At 37.1% G+C, this 20,967-nt stretch overlaps 1 protein-coding gene across 2 annotated transcripts in view; it reads left to right on the forward strand.

The window, feature by feature from the left end:
• The window catches only part of CHM (CHM Rab escort protein), a 188,931-nt gene that overhangs the window by 12,036 nt on the left and 155,928 nt on the right, over positions 1–20,967 (forward strand). For both annotated transcript variants that reach the window (XM_045774163.2, XM_045774172.2), the window contains exon 2: positions 17,241–17,307. In XM_045774163.2, coding sequence (XP_045630119.2) covers positions 17,241–17,307 — 67 coding nt within the window. The remainder of the gene's footprint in view (positions 1–17,240; positions 17,308–20,967) is intronic.

The following is a 20,967-nucleotide window of genomic DNA, read 5'->3' on the forward strand; positions in this document are numbered from 1 at the left end:
CCATTCTTCAGTTGGGGGGCACTTGGCTGCTTTCATATCTTGGCTCTTGTAAATAATGCTTAGGGTTTTATATATATAGTATCATGTCATCTGCACATAGTGAGAGTTTTACTTCTTTCTTACCCATTTAGATGCTTTTTAAATTTCTTTTTGTTGTCTGTGCTGTGGCTAGGATTTCCATTTCTGTGTTGAATACAAGTGGTGAGAATGGACATCCTTGTCTTCTTCATGACTGTAGGGGAAAAGCTCTGTTTTTCCCCATTAAGGCTGATGTTAGCTGTGAGTTTTTCATATATGAACTTTATTATGTTGAAGTATGCTGCCTCTAGACCTACTTTGTTGAGGGTTTATTATTTATTTGTTGAGGGTTTTTATCATGAATGGATGTTGTACTTTGTCAGGTGCTTTTTCTGCATCTATTGAAATAATCATATGGTTTTTATTCTCTCTTACTGATGTGTCACATTGATTGATTTGCAGATGTTGAACCACACTGGCACCCCAGGAATCAATCTCACTTGACCATTGATTAATGATTTTTTAAATCTGTTGTTGAATTTGGTTTAGTAATATTATGTTGAAGATTTTTGCATCTGTGTTTATCAGAGATATTGGCCTGTATTTTTGTTGTTGTTGTCTTTATCTGGTTTTGGTATCAGGGTAATGCTGGCCTCGTAGAATGAATTTGGGAGTTTTCTTTCCTTTACTATTTTTTGAAATAGTTTAAGAAGAATAGGTATCAACTCTTCTTTAAATGTTTAGTAGAATTTGCCTTTGAAGCCGTCTGGTCCTGGACTTTCGTTTGGTAGGATTTTTTAAATTATTAACTCAGTTTCCTTGCTGGTTATTGGTTTGTTCAAATTTTCGGTTTCTTTCTGTTTCAGTTTTGGTAGTTTATATGTTTCTAGAAATTTATCCATTTCTTCTGCAATGTCCAATTTGTTGGTGTATAGTTTTTCACAATATTCTCTTATAACTGTTTGTTTTTTGTGGTGTTGGTTTTTATTTCTCCTCTCTCATTTGTGATTTTATTTGAGTCCTTTCTCTTTTTTTCTTGATAAGTCTGGCTAGAGGTTTATCAGTTTTATTATTTTTTTTAAAGAACCAGTTCCTTGTTTCATTGATCTGTTCTATTGTATTTTAAATTTCTGTATCTATCATTTATTACTACTCTATTCCCTACTTCTGCTGGTTTTAGGTTTTGTTTGTTCTTTTTCTACCTCTTTCGGTGTAAGGTTAGGTTATTTGAGATTTTTCTAGCTTCTCGAGGTAGGCCTTTATTGCTATAAACTTTCCTCTTAGAACCACTTTTGCTGCATCCTAAATGTTTTGGGAGTCTTGTGTTTTCATTTTCATTTATTTCTGTGTACTTTTTTATTTCTTTTTTGATTTCCTAGTTGACCCGTTCATTGTTTCGTAGCATGTTGTTTAACCTCCATGTATTTGTGGTCTTTCCAGATTTTTTTCTTATGGTTGTCTTCTAGTTACATAGTGTGATCAGAAGAAATTCGTGGTCTGACTTTGATTTTTAATTTGTTGAGGCTTGTTTTATGGGGTAATTATGTGATCTGTTCTGGAGAATGTTCCATGTGCACTTAAAATGAATGTGAATTCTGTTTTTGGATGGAATATTCTAAATATATTTGTTCTGCCAGTTCCGTTATTCCTGGAGGGTTCTCTGTGAATGCTGCCTCTACAGGACATGCTCTAAAATAAGCAAATAACCTTCCCACTCGTGTGCCCCAGGTGCTCTTCAGATCGCTCTTTCCAGGCTGTTTGTCCACAGGCCGTTTGCCCTGCCTTCTCTCTAGGAGTAGCCCAAATGAAATTCTTAATGCATTAAAACTGTAATTTTCATTAGATAAAAAATTATCCTTCAACTGTTTTAATAAACTCAATGTAATCACTGTTCAGCTTTTTAATAAGCAGGATAAAATAATTATTAATGTTTCCTAAATGATATGTTGCCAGTTTTCTCTTAAATACCTAATGAGACTACGTTTAAAAGTTAATTTGAAGTGTTTTTACTTTATGGAATGTTGTATGGTTTGAAAGAAGAAATTCAGAAGCCCTTTCAGATTTAATTTATAAGGCTCATTGTTTTTCTCTACTTTTTAAAAAAGTGGATTTCATGGTAAGATTTTAAATAAGGGAAGAAGGTTATTTCATGATTATAGCGTTATTGGAATGAGTACACAGTCTCTTTCATCTGTTTTAGTCTCATAGCTTTATAGGTAATATAATAAATTTCACTTTTCTTCTGTGGCACAGAAATAAAATATGTGCTGAACAAAGAAACTATTTTTTCATCACAAGTTAAATATTATTATGATGTCTGAAGGGAGCTCGCTTGGGATATTCTTTGCTGTGAAAAGATCCTTTTAATAAATTGATAAAACAAATATTATTGTAATGAAAAGTAAGTAAAAATCAGTTGTAGTAGAATCTGCTTATTTCATTTCCTGGCATGGAATAAGTCTTCAGCAAATATTTACATTACTTAGTAAAACTTTCATTAAGAGAGTTTGAGTTGATACATTTTTCTCTATGTAGGTAAAAACAATACTAAATCTCTGCTTTCCAAGAGATTATTTATTTGGTAGAGTCCCCAGCTTTCATTAGCTGTCCAAAATTTGGTATTAAATTTTTTTAAAACTTTTTATTATGGAAAATTTTAAACATAAAAAAGTAGACTAAAATAACCCCCTTGTACCAATCTCCCAGTTTCAGCAGTTATCAATTTATGGGCCATCTTGTGTTCTCTGTACCCCAGCTCCCCATCTTCTCATTTCACTGTCCAGCCCTATTATTTTTAAGCAAATTCAAGATATCATATTCTATTTGTAAATATTTGAACAGGTACGTAACAGATAAGGCCCCTCTTTTTAAAACATAACTCCAGTACCTTTATGCCCTTGTTTGCATCTTGTTTTTCCTAAGGCATTTATCCATTGTGTTTGCTCTAGTGCTCTTTCTAGATTAATTTTTATTTCTGAAATAATTTTTTCTTTGATTTCTTCTTGAGTCATTTCACTCTTTTCGAATGTTACTATTCTCTAATCACACTTCTGAGTTTTTCTAATTTTGATTTATGTTGTTCTTTCAGAGCTTCTATCATTTTCTTATATTTCTTTGTTTTTTTTAAGCTTCTATTACTGTAGTTAGGTTATAGTTTTTATCTAATTTGTGAGCGTGTCTTTCTGGCATGCTTTTATTTCATTGTCTCTCGGGATATTATTTCACTCCTTATTCTGTATCTTTTTTTTAACTGTACATTGAATAGGATTCAACCAAGATCCTTTTGTGTTGCTCATTTTTTTTTAAAGATTTTATTTATTTATTTGACAGAGAGAGAGACAGCCAGCGAGAGAGGGGACACAAGCAGGGAGGAAGAAGCAGGCTCCCAGCAGAGGAGCCTGATGCGGGGCTCGATCCCAGAATACTGGGATCACGCCCTGAGCCGAAGGCAGACGCTTAACAACTGAGCCACCCAGGCACTCCTGTGCTCATTTTTAAGTAAAATTTTTCTATGTGCTTTTAAAGGGTAGTATGGGTCAGGATAGCTTTTCTAACATCACTGTTTGATATCTATCTTTTTTCATTTTCACAAAGTAATAAAAAATGTAGCCTGAGATCTGCTGGCTGTGTTACCCTCTCCTAGTTTTGTATGGAGCTTCTCTTTCCTTTGTGCCTATTTTTCCTGTTCTGCTGACTTTGGATTAGATTCCCAAGTTACTCCTCAGTTCAGGTATTTATCTATAGGGAGAGTTTGCTTCTTTGGTTTCCTAAATTTATAGGGCCCAACTCCACTCCCATTCTCCTCACCACTCTAGCCCTCCCACGGGTTCTTTTGCACTCATCCATAGGTTGGAGCCTGCAGAATTCCTCCCAATTGTGGCTGCTGTTCTCAAATGGCCTGCTAAGTTTCCAGTGAATGCTTATTAGCAGTTTTGGGTTTCTTTGGCTTTCAGTGCTGTCACAAATTTGTCTTCCGTTTATTTTCTTACAGACACTTTCTGATAACATGTGGATCTTAGAGCTATTGATGATTTGTAATGATCCACTTGTATTTTGGAGTTCATCATACTTTGTCACCTAGCTTTGTTGCCCCTACGTGTTTGGTTTTGATATTTTGGTTATATTCTCTGTCTTTATGAGAATCTTGGGGGAGATTCAACAACTTTGCTGCTCATATCATCTTCCCCAAAATTCTGTTTTCATTTTTTAAGTTAAAGACGTTTGCCCAAGAACAGAGGCCAAGTTATTGATCACCTTTAACATTCACCTTTGAGAACTTGCCACAAACTTGTCATTTATTTCAAGCCCTTCATTTTACCTAAAAGAACATCTGTAAGGAAGCTGAATTCCAAAGAGGTTAAATGACTTTTCAACTACTTAGTATAGATCTGAAAACAAGAATCCAGTTTTCTGGATGCTTAGTTCAGTACCCTGAATATTAGAACAGTGTTCTTGTTATTTAACACTCAAAGTTCACACTATATTGAATTTTAAAATGTTAACATAAATTTTGTAAGTTAATATTTAGTGGATAATATATACTTTTGTAAATTCTAAAAATTACTTAGGCATTAATAACTATTTTCTCCCAGGAGGAAGAAATCCATAGCTACTCCATTAGTACACTTATTTATATGTTCAGTATTTTGTATGAGACATAGTGAATTAAGATAATTGTCAATTTAAGAACTATTTTTATCTGTACTTCTTGGTCGTTCCTTGGGCTGCTTCACTGACACTTTTTTCTCTTTTTCAGGTAATTGCTAAAAAGTAAATAAAAGAAACTTTTAATTAGAATTTAATAGAAATGAACAAAACTACTTGAACCTTGGTTGAAATTCTATTTCTGTTTAATTTTGTGATGTCATTTATTTGAGTGACTGCTATGTGAGTTACACATGTAGTTTTACTTTGCGTTGCTCATTTTAGTCAGTTTACTCAGTTCTAATGTTGTTTGTGCTTTTTTACGATGGTGCTGCAGAAAGTCTGTACGTAGGGTTAAGTAGTAAGGAATGTGGCTCTCTAAAAGCTTGTCATGCCCACAAATTTTTCCTTGCCAGTACAGTAGTTCTGTATTTTTTCCTAAAAAAAGTTATTCTTTGTAAAAAATAGTTACAGTAAAATTTCTAGTTCTATGTAATTTTCTTTCCATTCTGGTCTTCACTGGTTATAGATAACACATGAAATGACTTTCAAGGTAGAAAGCAGGGATCCATTTTGAAATGTTCTATAAAGTAAAGAGTGATTTATGGTTTCATATGATTTGGGCTGAAAGCACTTGGGCTTTGCCAGGTCATCAAAGTTCTGTCAGGGGAATCTATTATTTATTGTTCAATATGCTGGGAGTGGTGTAAGTACTTTATTTTATGTTTATCTTATGTAAGTATAGCATCAGGAAAAATCAATTCCAGACACTAATACAGTTTTAAGAGTAGATCATAGAAAACTAACCTAAATTTTATAGTTGTAAAAGATGAAGTTCAACATTAAGCATTTGGATTAAAAGGGGATTTTGAAAAATGAATGAATAATGGTTTCATTCCTATAAAATATTTTAGATAAGATTCTGGAAAATAGGGTGCCTGGGTGGCTCAGTTGTTAAGCTTCTACCGTCTGCCTTCTGCTCAGGTTAGGACCCTGGGTCCTGGGATCGAGCTCTGCTTCGGTCTCCCTGCTTGGCAGGAAGCCTGCTTCTCCCTCTCCCACTCCCCCTGCTTGTGTTCCCTTTCTCAATGTCTCTCTCTGTCAAATAAATGAAATCTTTTAAAAAAAAGATTCTTGAAAATACTAATTTCATACCTTTTTGGTTCTGATTTTAGCCTAGCTCCTTCATTTGAGAATGAAACATATCTATCTTATCTAGACAGGTTTTGGAAAATTGCAGAAATCTGGGACTATACATGTTTGTATATATGATCGTATAACATTCCATAAGCTCTTAATGTATTTTTTCTAGCTGTCAACTTTACACAGAATCTCAACTGAAAAAGACGTGAAGTAACAAACCTTAATTTCCCCCATTATAAACTTAAGAAATGCTAATATTTACTTGGGTGGTTTGATAAAAATGACTGGCTAGTAAAAGGTGTTGGTCTTGAATCAGAATTAGATATTTTTTCTACAGTCTTTTGGCAGAGTTATGTGATATGGCCTCACAAATGAATTTAATAATCATATTTAATGTGGAATATTTAAATGATACTAAGTGTTGGATGAACTTCTTTAGTGAACATATGGAAAAAGCCTGTAATGTACATATAGGAAAGGCTAATGGACTTCTTTCCAACAACTTTTAAGTTTTTCAATCTTTGAAGATAACTTAAGTAAATAATAAACAAGTGATTTTTCCCCCCTCTTCAAACAACTAATCTTACTGAAGGGGTTGGAAGAGAAGGGAATAGAACCAGTGTTTATTGAATGTCAGTGACATGCTAAGAAGCACTGCGTAAAGTGTTTTATACTACTTTGTACCTATTCCTCCCTACATTCCTGTGAGATATGAGTCCCATGTTGTAGTTGAAAACATGGTGATTGTATATTTGTACTCACATATTTTACAGTGTGTTTCCAGTGTAATGCTTTGTGATTTGACCCTGATTTAGGTTATCTGTTTCTAACTCATGTCTGGCTTTTCCTTGTGGGAGAGACTATATAATTCATTGTAAGCTTATGCATGTTCTGTATAAAAGCCTCACAGGACATTGTGTGAATTTGAGTAATGATTCAGAAGTAGTTCACTTTTTATGGTGCCAGGTGTTAAAAAAAGGTTTCATTTTTTAATCAGTCAAGGGTTTAAATGCTGTTAAAATCGAACTTATAAATGTGAATTTAAACAAAACAAGCAGTTATTTTACTTATTTTGCTAAATTATCGATAAGACCAAGAAGTTTAAATATGTTAACTTTTCCTAAACAATAATTAAGAAAAAACCCCTGAAACTTAAACCTCCAATTTTATGCAAGTTCATCCTTCGTGCTGTTACTAGAATTATTTTTTCTGAAATACTGATTTCACCATGCTGTTCTGGCTAAACTCCTTTCGAGATTCCCTGTTGCTTACAGGTTCCAAGTTCAGACTCCACAGTTTGGCTCCAGATACTTTTTTGAACATCACCTTTTGGTTCTCCCTTCACCCTTTGCCAGGAATACTCCCTTCCACTTTCCTTTTTTCTTTCACTTTTCCTTCGATACTCTTCAGTTGCGTTATTACAGATCTTGAAAGATGCAGCTAGTGTCCTCTGCTGTTCGGAGCTTTCAGTGACTGCTCCACAGAGGAACTGCATCTTTCCATTGTGTTCCTATAATAGCTTTAATTATTATTTTAATCCCTTTAAATTCCTTTTCAAATTAATTAATTAATTAATTTGTTATTATATTCAGTTAGCTGCTGTATAGTACATTAGTTTTCGATGTAATGTTCAGTGATTCATTAGTTAAGTATAACACCCAGTGCTCATCACAGCACATGACCTCCTCAACACCCATCACTCTGTTACTCTCTTCCCCCACCCTCTTCCCCTCTGAAACCCTCGGATTGTTTCCCGGGGTCCATAGTCTCTTATCATTCATCTCCCTCTCTGATTTCTCCCCTGTTTGGATTTTCCTCCCTTCCTTTTTTAAAAGATTTTATTTATTTATTTATTTATTTATTTATTTATTTATTTATTTGTCAGAGAGAGAGAGAGTGTGAGCGTGTGCACAAGTGGGGGGGGCAGCAGACAGAGGGAGAAACGGAGCCTAATGCAGGCTTGATCCCAGGACCCTGGGATCATGAAGTGAGCTGAAGGCAGATACTTAACTGACTAGGCCACCCAGGCGTCCCAATCCCTTTAAATTCTTATTTTTTAGACTGAGATATTTTAGGCTAGGAATTGTCTTAATCTTATCTTTTTTTTTTCTCACCACCTGTCAAAGTCTGCTTCATCCCTCTCTATCTTCCCTTTCCCCATTTTCTCTTTTTTTCTTTCCTTCAGCACATATTTATAGAGAATCTACTACATGCTTCCTCTGTTCAGGGAACTGAGTGTTTATTAAATGGGTGGGAAGAAATACGAGATCTGGGAAGACATTACTAACTGTATTATTTTGTTATTCTCTAAGCATGAAGATAGAAGGCCCTCGCCATTTAATGTAGGAACAACCTGTCAATTTCACAAACTAGTGGGAATGTCTGGATAGAAGTATAAAACACAAAGGATAGTTATTTTGGTGTTGTGTTTTTGGACTCAAACCATGTTCACTATTGAAATCTGTCCCTGGCTTTGCTTTGTCAGCCAGAGATAACGACCTCTGACTGTTGATTGCAGCCATGGAAATAACCACATGCGTATTTGCCTATCCAGAGTAAGAGCTAATAGAGACACATAGAGGAGTAATTTTGTTACTGCTTGCCATTGGAGTTGTCATCTAGGAAAAGTAGATGTATGTTTGGAGTAGTATTTAAATGAAAATGTATTGCTTCTAAAATATCTTACTGAACAATAATAAAAGTAGGTAGTTTTTATAGAGCAAGTATCCTCCAACAACTTAATGGTCCTGTGAGGTAAATGGTGGTATTCCCATTGATGGATGAAGAAACAAAAGCTCAGAGACGGCAAGTGACTTGTGTGAGGTCACATAGCTAGTTAAGCAGCAAAATTAAGATTTCAAGCCTAAGTCTATCTGATTGAGACCATGCCCGTTTCCTTATGCTGCTGTCCTTCCCTCGAATCCTCATGCTCAAACTCATGTTCAAGTTGAAGAGAGTGAATTTACCATGGTAATTGGAATTTGAGACATCAAATTACTGAATTACTTGATCTTTGGCAAGTTATTTTTCTCATCCTGTTTTCTCCCATGGATAATAATACCTGCCTCCCAGGATTATAATGAGGAATAAATGAGGTGATGTATGTGAAAAGATATTGTGAACCATAAAGTCCTATACTAATGTTTGGTGATATATTATTAATGCTGTCATTATTACATGCATTAACGTATTGATTCTACTGCCTGAATATATCTTTCCTATTGTCCTTTTTAACTATGATGTTTAGCAGCTTTTGAAATACCACAGTGACTGTTTCATTAGTAAGAAAAGTTACTTCTTTAGGTGTAAAAAGTTCAGATAGTCTTAAGGTAAAAGACGTTAGAACAATACAGTTTTAACTATTTGACGAACTAAGTATGTTAACTATTTAAAACTAACTTTCTCCTAGTTCCTTCTACATCACAAATTCTTAATATGTTTTCTCTTTGAATTATTATCCAAAGTTAAGGTTGAAAGTTTATGATGGCTTATTTCCAGTAATTGATACTTAATGGTTGTCTTCAGTACACTTAGTCAGAACTTTGTGAACCAAACACTACACACCCACAGTAGTTACCACTGATGAACTCTAGTTCTTCTGTGAAAGCAGCTGGAGCTTGTGTTTAATGTGGTTTTTTAGCTAGATTGTGTCAATTTCTTCCATATGTATAAACTGTCACTTTTCCTGAAATCCTTGATGCTTAGTGTGTAGTTTTAAATCCTTGACAAAAAATGGTGCTGTTTCTTTTCTACTACTTAAAAATCCAAGAGGATCAGTGTACTTCATTTAGTTAAAGAGTCAGTGGTAGTACTATAGAATTACACTAAATTTTCAAAACATGCTTTGTCTGATATAAATGATTCTTAATAGTTTCTACTGAAATGGTAGATTTTATAATACAAAGTTATGGAATGGTCTTGAATGTACAATATAGTGTATTGACTATGGTGAGCATCTGAAATTTTTATCTTATGAAATCATCTTTGGTAATTTGTGATTTTTTCTTTGTTAGTACTTGTAGTAGTAATGTGTATTACCTTTGTGATAACCAACTTTATGTTGTGGCTCAATTTGATTCCAGAACACTAATGTTCTTTTTAAACTGCTGTATTTTTTTTAATGTTTTTTTTATTATATTATGTTAGTCACCATATAGTACATCCCTGGTTTTTGATGTAAAGCTCGATGATTCATTAGTTGCATATAACACCCAGTGCATCATGCAGTACGTGCCCTCCTCACTACCCATCACCAGTCTATCCCATTCCCCCACCCCCCTCCCTTCTGAAGCCCTCAGTTTGTTTCTCAGAGTCCATAGTCTCTCATGCTTCATTCCGCCTTCTGATTACCCCTCTTTCTTTATCCCTTTCTTCCCCTACCGATCTTCCTAGTTCTTATGTTCCATAGATGAGAGAAACCATATGATAATTGTCTTTCTCTGCTTGACTTATTTCACTTAGCATTATCTCCTCCAGTGCCGTCCATGTTGCAGCAAATGTTGAGAAATCGTTCTCTTGCATAGCTGAGTAATATTCCATTGTTTATATGGACCACAGCTTCTTAATCCAGTCATCTGTTGAAGGGCATCTCGACTCCCTCCACGATTTAGCTATTGTGGACATTGCTGCTATGAACATTGGGGTGCATATGGCCCTTCTCTTCACTACGTCTGTATCTTTGGGGTAAATACCCAGTAGTGCAATGGCTGGGTCATAGGGTAGCTCAATTTTTAAATACTTAAGGGACCTCCACACTGTTTTCCAGAGTGGCTGCACCAACCTGCATTCCCACCAACAATGTAGGAGGGATCCCCTTTCTCCACATCCTCTCCAGCAATTGCTTTTTCCTGCCTTGTTGATTTTTGCCATTCTAACTAGTGTAAGGTGGTATCTTAGTGTAGTTTTGATTTGAATTTCCCTGATGGCTAATGATTTTGAACATTTTTCCATGTGTCTGTTAGCCATTTGTACGTCTTCATTGGAAAAGTGTCTGTTCATATCTTCTGCCCATTTTACGATTTATTTGTTTCTTATGTATTGAGTTCGAGAAGTTCTTTGTAGATCTTGGATACCAGTCTTTTATCTGTAGCATCATTTGCAAATATATTCTCCCATTCTGTGGGCTGCCTCTTAGTTTCTTTTGACTGTTTCCTTGGCTGTGCAGAAGCTTTTTATCTTGATGAAGACCCACAAGTTCATTTTTTCTTCTGTTTCTCTTGCCTTTGGAGATGTGTCATGAAAAAGGTTGCTGTGGCCGATGTCGTAGAGGTTGCTGCCTATTTTCTCCTCTAGGATTTTGATGGATTCCTGTCTCACATCGAGGTCTTTCATCCATTTGGAGTTGATCTTTGTGTATGGTGTGAGAGAGTGGTCAAGTTTCATTCTTTTGCATGTAGCTGTCCAATTTTCCCAGCACCATTTATTGAAGAGACTGTCTTTTTTCCACTGGATGTTTTTTCCTGCTTCATCAAAGATTAGTTGCCCAAAGAGCCGAGGGTCCATTTCTGGGTTCTCTATTCTGTTCCATTGGTCGGTCTATGTGTCTGTTTTTGTGCCAGTACCATGCTGTCTTTGTGATCACAGCTTTGTAGTACAGCTCGAAATCCAGCATTGTGATGCCCCCAGCTTTGTTTTTCCTTTTCAACAGTTCCTTGGCGATTCGGGGCCTTTTCTGTTTCCACACAAATTTAAGGACTATTTGTTCCAGTTCTTTGAAAAATGTCATCGGTATTTTGATCGGGATAGCATTGAAAGTGTAGATTGCTCTGGGTAGCATGGACATTTTAACTATGTTAATTCTTCCGATCCATGAGCATGGAATATTTTTCCATCTTTTTGTGTCTTCTTCAATGTCTTTCAAGAGTGATTTATAGTTTCTAGAGTATAGATCCTTTACGTCTCTGGTTAATTCCAAGGCAACGTATGGTTTTTTGGTGCTATTGTAAATGGGATGGATTACCTAATTTCTCTTTCTTCAGTCTCATTATTTGTATATAGAAATGCAACTGATTTCTGAGCATTGATTTTGTATCCCGCCATATTACTGAATTGCTCTATAACTTCTAATAATTTGGTAGTGGATTCTTTTGGGTTTTCCACATAGAGTATCATGTCATCTGCAAAGAGAGACATTTTGACTTCTTCTTTGCCGATTTGGATACCTTTTATCCCTTTTTGTTGTCTGACGGCTGTTGCAAGGACGTCTAGTACTATGTTGGATAATAACGGCGAGAGTGGGCATCCTTGTTGTGTTCCTCATTTTAACGGAAAGGCTTCCAGCTTTTCCCCATTGAGAATGATATTTGCTCTAGGCTTTTCATAGATGGTTTTTATGAGCTTGAGGAATGTACCCTCTATCCCTACAGTCTGAAGGGTTTTAATCAGGAAAGGATGCTGTATTTTGTCAAATGCTTTTTCTGCATCTATTGAGAGAATCATATGATTTTTGAATTTTTTCTTCTGGATAAAAACTATGACACTGATTGATTTGTGAATGTTGAACCACCCTTGCATCCCAGGGATGAATCCCAGTTGGTCATGATGGATAATCCTTTTAATGTACTGTTGATTTCTATTAGCCAGGATCTTGTTGAGAATTTTGGCGTCCATATTCATTAGGGAAATCGGTCTGTAATTCTCTTTTTTGATGGGGTCTTTGCCTGGTTTGGTGATCAAGGTAATATTGGCCTCATAGAATGAGTTTGGTAGCTTTCCTTCTGTTTCTATTTTTTGAAATAGCTTTAGGAGAATAGGTATTATTTCTTCTTTGAATATTTGGTAGAATTCCCCAGGAAAACCGTCTGGGCCTGGAGTTTTGTTTTTTGGAAGGTTGTTTATCACTGCTTCAATCTCTTCATAATTAATTGACCTGTTTAAAAAATCAATTTCTTCCTGTTTCAGTCTTGGTAGTTTATAGGTTTCCAGGAAGGCCTCCATCTCTTCCAGATTGCTTAATTTATTGGCATAAAGCTGTTGATAAAAGTTTCTAATAATCCTTCCAATTACATTGGTGTTTGTTGTGACCTCTCCTTTTTCATTTATAATTTTATTAATTTGGGTCCTTTATCTATTCTTTTGGATAAGTCTTGCCAGTAGTCTGTCAATTTTATTGATTCTCTCAAAGAACCAGCTTCTAGTTCTGTTGATCTGCTCTACTGTACTCCTGGTTTCTAATTCATTGATTTCTGCTCTAATCTTGGTCAGCTGCTTCCTCGTGCGTGGATTAGGCCTGTCCCTCTGTTGCTGTTCCAGCTTCTTGAGGTGAGAATATAAAAACTGCATTTTAGATTTTTCTATTCTTTTGAGTGAGGCTTGGATGGCTATGTATTTCCCCCTTAGGACTGCCTTTGCAGTATGCCATAGGTTTTGGACCTTTGTGTTTTCATTCTCATTGGTCTCCATAAATTGTTTAAATTGATTTTTGATTTCCTGGTTTAACGACTCATTCCTGAGCAGGATGGTTCTTAGTCTCCACGTGTTTGAGTTTCTTCCAAATTTTTCCTTGTGGTTGAGTTCCAATTTCAGAGCATTGTGGTCTGAGAATATGCAGGGGATAATTTCAATCTTTGGTATCGGTTGAGACCTGTTTTGTGTCCCAGAACATGGTCTAGTCTTGAGAATGTTCCATGGGCATTAGAATAGAAGGAGTATTCTTTGGTTCTGGGGTATAGTGTTCTATATATATCTATGAGGTCCAACTCGTCGAGTATGGCATTCAAAGCTCTTGTTTCTTTGTCGATTTTTTGCATGGGTGTTATATTTCTGATAGTGGAGTGTTGATGTCTCCTACTATTAACATATTTTTATCTGTATGTCTCTTTATTGTGGTTAAGTGTTGGCTTGTGTATCTTGCTGCTACCCTTTTCGGGGCATATATTTTTATAGTTGTCATATCCACTTGTTGGATACATCCTTTAAGAATAATATAATGCCCTTCTGTGTCTCTAACTATAGTCTTTAGTTTAAAATCCAATCTGTCTGATATGAGAATTGCTACCCCAGCTTTCATTTGAGGTCCATTGGCATGAAAGATGGTACTCCATCCCTTTACTGTCAGTCTGAATGTATCTTTAGGTTCAAAATGAGTCTTGTAGACAGCAAATGGATGGGTCATTTCTTTTTATCCAATCTGCAACCCTGTGGCCTTTTATGGGATGGTTCAAACCATTTACATTAAGACTGAATATTGAGAGATATGATTTTAATGATGCCATGTTGCCAGTAAAATCTTTGTTTCTATCGATTGTGACTTTCTGTTCTGTATCACTCTTGGGGCCTTTTTACCTTTATAGAACCCCACTTAATATCTCCTGTAGGGCTGGGTTCATGGTTACAAAATTGGTCAGTGACTGGCGATTCTGGAAGGTCTTTATTTCTCCATCAATTCCGAATGACAGCCTTGCTGGATAAAGGATCCTTGGCTGCAGATTTTTCTCCGAAAGAGCTTTAAAAATGCCCCCCCCCCCCAACCCTTTCTCTCATTCCAGGTCTGTGTAGACAGGTCTGACGTAATTCTGATACCTTTGCCTTGGTACGTGAGAAATTTCTTTGCCCTGGCCGCTTTCAATACTGTATACTTGGATCTAATATTTGCGAAATGCACTATGACGTGACGTGGCATAGGTTTGTTGTGGTTGAGCTTGGGACGGGTCCTCTCTGCCTCTTGGACTCGAATGCTTTTTTCCTTTGTTAGATTAGGGAAGTTTTCCGCTACAGTTTGTTCAAATATCTCTTCTAGACCTCTGTTTTTCTCCACCCCCTCACGGATGCTGATGATTCTGACATTGGAACGTTTCATTGAGTCAGTAATCTCCCATAACCTCCATTCTTTTTTTTTTTTTTTTTAAGATTTTATTTGTTTATTTGACAGTCAGCGAGAGAGGGAACACAGCAGGGGGAGTGGGAGTAGAAGAAGCAGGCTCCCAGCGGAGGAGCCTGATATAGGGCTGGATCCCAGGCACCAGGATCACGCCCTGAGCCAAAGGCAGGAGCTTAACAACTGCACCACCCAGGCACCCCGTAACCTACATTCTTAGAATGGATTTTTTTGAGCCCAGATTCTATTTTAGCTTTCTCTTCTACTAACCCATCCTCCAATTCGCTGATACGTTCTTCTGCTTCATTCACCCTGGCCGTCAAAGCCTCTAGTTTTGTCTGCATTTGGCTCATAGAATTTTTAAATTCTGACAGATTCGCTGTCATTTCCGCTCTTAGAGATTCTATATCTCATTAACATTTTCGTTAATAGTTTTTTCAAGTCTACACGTCATCTTGACGATTATTATTCTGAATTCCATTTCTGATAATTTGGTTATATCCATATCCATTAGTTCTGTGGCAGAGGCCACAGACTCATTGTCTTTTCTTTGCTGGGGGGGATTTCTCCTTCTCGTCATTCTGATGAGGAGAGATTGTGGGGTTGTCCAGAGCCCAAATTATTGACCGGGACCCAGGCAGTGTGCTCTTGTTTTATAGGGATCTTAGGGATGTGGGCTTCTTGTTTTTTCAGCCTGCCTTCTGGGGGAGGGGCCTTCCACGCCGATACTCAGGCAACCCTGTTTGGGTAGAGTCTTCGTGTCCCCTGGGAGGGTTGATGGGGATGGGCACACTGTGAGCCGGTATTTCCAGGCTTTTGTTCTCTGGTGGCTTTTTCTGGTGGTTTGCTGTGCCTTTTCTGAGAGTCAGAGCAGCAGTAGCCGAATCTCAGCCTCTGTCTCAGAACAGAGGGATCGTGGACCATTCTCCACTGGTGTTCTGGCCACTTTAACTCTGTTACTTTTGGTGCTGCTCAACCCTGCAGCGTCCCGGGATGTGCGCCCCACACCCGGTGTCCCAGCCCTCACTTCCAGAGCCGGCGTGTCTCTGTCCTTGTGTTTCTAACACCGCCAGCCGCCAGCCGCCCCTGCGCACTCCGGAGCTCCCAGTCTCAGTCTGTTTCCAGTGGCACACCGGAGTTCCGTGAGAAGTCTGGTGGCATGCTCTCCCGGCTCACGGTCTCAGTCTGCTGTCTCGAGGGTGCCCATCCACGAGTCTGCCCGCTCCCCCGTGCAGGTGGCTACCGCTTCCCGGCGCCCGGACACGGCGGCTCCCTCCCCCTTCTGTTTGTCTTCCGATATCTGTGCGTGGTGTCACGGCTCCCCGCTTCGTACCTCAATACTCAGCGCTGGAGATGTTCATTTGTAGAGATCCAGATGTATCTTCCTGCATTTCAGGCTGATTCCGTGTATGTTCAGGATGGTCTGGTACCTATCCAACTCGACTCAGGGGACCAGCTGAAAAAGGGGTCCCCTACTCCTCCGCCATCTTAACTCCTCTCCCCAAACTGCTGTATTAACCAGAAAGTGAGATAATGTATCTTGTAAATGGCCTCTTTTTAAAAATAGTATTTTCTTCTTCATTCATTCAGACAACAGTTACATTATTTTCATTTGTATAACATAGTGATTCAACTTCTCTATACATTATGCCACGCTCACAAGTATAGTTACCATCTGTCATCATACAGTGCTATTAAAATAGCATTGATTATATTCCTTGTGCTGTACCTTTTATTCATGTGACTTATTGCATAAATGGAAGCCTGTATCTTCCATTCCCTTTCACATATTTTGTTCCCCTCCCCTCTGGCAACCATCAGTTTGTTCTCTGTATTTATAGGTCTGATCTGCTTTTTGTTTGTTTATTCATTTGTTATTTAGATTCTACATATAAGTGAAATCATTTGGTATTTCTCTTTCTCTGTCTTACTGATTTCACTTAGCATGATGCCCTCTGGGCTCATCGATGTTGTTGCAAATGGCTTGACCTCAACCTTTTTTGTGGCTGTGTAATATTCCATTGAATTACTGCCTGTATTCTCTTCTAGGTATTTTATGGTTTCAGGTCTCAAAATAGCTTCTTTTTAAACTAGCTAACCTGTTGCTTAAACTAAAAATGTATGCCATTCCCCCTCATAGGCATTGTGTGGCTTTGGAGTTAGATTTCGATTCAAATCTCAACAATAGGAAAAAATGTTGTCTTTGGGCAGTAAGTTAACATATTTGCCCCTCAGTTATTTCTTTTCTATGCTGATGATGCTTCACTCTCAGTGCAGTTTGCTAAGTGAGATGAGCTAGTATGTGAACATAGCTACTAAATAACAAAGTGCTACATGGATGATATTTTATAGTTGCTTTATGGAAATTTGCATATAAAAAGAATTTAAGTGCTTGATTTAAAAATCTCCACATAATAAAATTTTAGGATAAGTAGTATACATTTAACAAATATCCGATGGTATAATAATATAAATGTTAGAAGTTTGAATACAAGGATGACCCTCTTTTGTTAAACTTTTTTATGCAGTGATGGCATGCATTGAACTAATTGTGTAATATTTATATATATATATTTTTTTTTCCGTACATTCTAAGTGATATAGGTGTGTGTTTTTATAGGTCTGCCTGAATCCATCATTGCAGCTGCATGTTCAAGAAGTGGCCTGAGGGTTCTGCATGTTGATTCGTAAGTTTATCAGTGGTAACATTTAATACTTCCTAAGTATCTCTATGCAAAATGGCAATTTAAATACACACGCATGTATGTATATATGTGTCTATATATGTCATGTATAAGCTAAGTTAGAAAAATGATACGAATTGTTTAATTTTCATCCAAAATATGTGAAATATGTAAAATACAAGTTTCCTACTCTGTGAAATAGTGATCTGCTTTCTTTGAGAAATACCCAAATGTAGCATAATTTTTTTTCTCATGAGTGATTTTGTTTTTTAAGTGATAATTATGTAAGAAACTTGGAAACCTAACACTTGCTTTTTTTCTTACGTAAGTGTTAGGGTGTATACAACCTGTGTGTGCTGTTGTATTTTGGGCTTCATGTTTTCTTTCTTATTGAAGTGTATTTGACATACAGTATTGGTTTCAGGTGTATGACATAATGGTTGGACACTTAAATACATTGGGAAATACCACCACAATAAATCTAATTACCATCTGTCACCAAAATTAAAACACTGTATTTTCTTATGATGGGTACTTTTAAGATTTACTTTCTTAGACTTTCAGATTTGCAATACAACATTGCCGTAGTCACTGTGCTGTACATTAGATCCCCATGACTTATTTCATAATTGGAAGTTTGAGCCTCTTGATCCCCTTATTTTACTGACAGCCCACCCACCCTCCACCCCTGGGCAACCAATAATCTGTTCTTTGTATCTGTGAGATTGGTTTTGTTTCTTTTCTTTCATAGATTATACATTTAAGTGACCTCATAAGGTATTTTGCCTTTCTCTGATTATTTCATTTATTTATTTTTATTTAAATTCAGTTAACAAAAAAGTATAAAATCAATTAGCCAACATGTAGTGCATCATTAGTTTCAGACGTAGTGTTCGGTAATTTTTCTGTTGCATGTAACACCCAGTGCTCATTGCATCACATGCTCCCCTTTGTGCCCATCACCCAATTACCCCATCCCCTCACCCACCTCCCCTCCATCAACCCTCAGTTTGTCTCCTGTAGTGAAAAAGTCTCTAATGGTTTTTCTCCCTCTCTCATGACTTCCCATTCAGTATTCTCTCCCTTCCCCTATGATCCTCTGTGCTGTTTATTAGAATCCACATATGAGTGAAACCATATGATAATTGTCGTTCTCTGATTGACTTATTTCACTTAGCATAATACCCTCTAGTTCCATCTACATCAATGTAAATGGTAAGTATTCATCCTTTCTGATGACAGTGTAATATTCCATTGTAGATATATATACATACACACACACACACACCCCACATCTTCTTTATCTATTCATTTGTTGATGGATACCTGGGTTCTTTCTACAGCTTGGCTTGGGTGGACATTGCTGCTATTAACATTGGGGTGCAGGTGTGCCTTTGGATCACTACACTTGTATATTTGGGGTGAATACCTAGTAGTGCAGTTATTGGGTTATAGGGTAGCTCTATTTTTAACATCTTGAGGAACCTCCATACTCTCTTCCAGAGTGGCTGTACCAGCTTGCATTCCCAAGAACAGTGTAAGAGGGTTCCCCTTTCTTTGCATCGTTGCCAACATTTGTTGTTTCCTGTCTTGTTAATTTTATCCTTCTGACTAGTGTGAGGTGGTATCTCATTGTGCTTTTGATTTGTGTTTCTCTGATGCTGAGTGATGTTGACCATTTTTTCATGTGTCTGTTGGCCATTCGTATGTCTTTTTTGGAAAAGTGTCTCTTCATGTCTGCTGCCCATTTCTTTAATGACTGCACTACCCAGGCGCCCCTTTGCTGCCCATTTCTTGACTGGATTGTTTTTTGGGTGTTGAGTTTGTAAGTTCTTTTTAGATATTGGATACTAGCCCTTTATCTACTATGTCATTTTGAAATAGCTTCTCCCATTCCATAGGTTGTCTTTTAGTTTTGTCGACTCTTTCCTTTGCTGTGCAGAAGCTTTTTATCTTGATGAAGTCCCAATAGTTTATTTTTGCTTTCGTTTCCCTTGCCTTTGGAGACGTGTGTCTGACAAGATGTTACTGTGGCCAAGGTCGAAGAGGTTGCTGCCTGTGTTCTCCTCTAGGATTTTGATGGATTCCTGTCTCACATCTCTCCTCTTTCATCCATTTTGAGTTTATCTTTGTGTATGGTGTAAGAAAATGGTCCAGTTTTATTCTTCTACATGTGGCTGTCCAATTTTCCCCACACCATTTGTTGAAGAGACTGTTCTTTTTCCATTTCATATTCTTTCCTGCTTCATTGAAGATTAGTTGACCATAGAATTGAGGGTTCAGGGGCGCTTGGGTGCCTCAGTCACTTAAGCATCTGCCTTCAGCTCAGGTCATGATTTTGGGATCCTGGGATTGAGCCCCAGGGAGCCCGCTTCTCCTTTTCCCTCTGCCCCTCCTACCTGCTCATGCTCTCTCTCTGACTCTCAAATAAATAAATAAATAAATAAATAAATAAATAAATAAAATATTTTAAAAAAATAGAATTGAGGGTCCATTTCTGGGTTCTCTATTCTGTTCCATTGATCTATGTGTCTGTTTTTTTTTAATGTTTTTTTTATTATATTATGTTAGTCACCATACAGTACATCCCTAGTTTCTGATGTAAAGTTCGATGTATGTGTCTGTTTTTGTGCCAGTACCATACTGTCTTGATGATTACAGCTGTGTAATATAGCTTGAAGTCTGGCGTTGTGATGCCACCAGCTTTGGTTTTCTTTTTCAGTATTCCTCTGGCTATTCGGGGTCTTTTCTGGTTCGATAGAAATGGTAGGATTATTTGTTCCAGCTCTGTGAAAAAATGTTGATGGTATTTTGATAGGGATTGCATTGACTGTGTAGATTGCTCTGGGTAGTGTAGACAGTTTAACAGTATTTGTTCTTCCTAATCCTTGAGCATGGATGTTTTTCCATTTCTTTGTGTCTTTCTCAATTCCTTTCATAAGTTTTCTGTAGTTCTTAAGAGTATAGATCCTTTACCTGTTTGGTTAGGTTTTTATTTCTAGGTATCTTATAGATTTCGGTACAATTGTAAATGGGATTGATTCCTTAATTTCTTTCTTCTGTCTCATAGTGTATAGAAATGCAACTGATTTATGTGCATTGATTTTATACCCTGCATTGATTTTATACCCTGCCATGTTGCTGAATTCCTGTATGAGTTCTAGCAGTTTCGGGGTGGAGTCTTGGGTTTTCCACATAAAGTATCATGTCATCTGTGAAGAATGAGAGTTTGACTTCTTCTTTGCCAATTTGAATGTTTTTTTTTCCCTTTTTGTTGTCTGATCACTGAGGCTAGGACTTCTAGTACTATGTTGAATAGCAGTGGTGGTAGTGGACATCCCTGTTGTATTCTTGACCTTAGAGGAAAAGCTCTCAGTTTTTCCCAATGTATGCTTTCTATATTCCTACACTGTGGAGAATTTTAATCAAGAAAGGATGCTCTATTTTTTCAAATGTTTTTTCTGCATCAGTTGAGAGGATCATGTGGTTCTTGTCCTTTCATTTATTAATGTGATGTATCATGTTGGTTGATTTGGGAATGTTGAACCACTCTTGAAGCCCAGGAATAAATTTCACTTGGTTGTGGTGAATAATCCTTTTAATGTACTGTTGGATCCTACTGGTTAGTATTTTGGTGAGAATTTCGGCCATGTTCATCAGAGA

Source organism: Ursus americanus, chromosome X (assembly GCF_024610735.1).
Source record: "Ursus americanus isolate L20-20 chromosome X, mUrsAme1.1.p, whole genome shotgun sequence".
In the NCBI taxonomy this organism is placed as follows: domain Eukaryota; kingdom Metazoa; phylum Chordata; class Mammalia; order Carnivora; family Ursidae; genus Ursus; species Ursus americanus.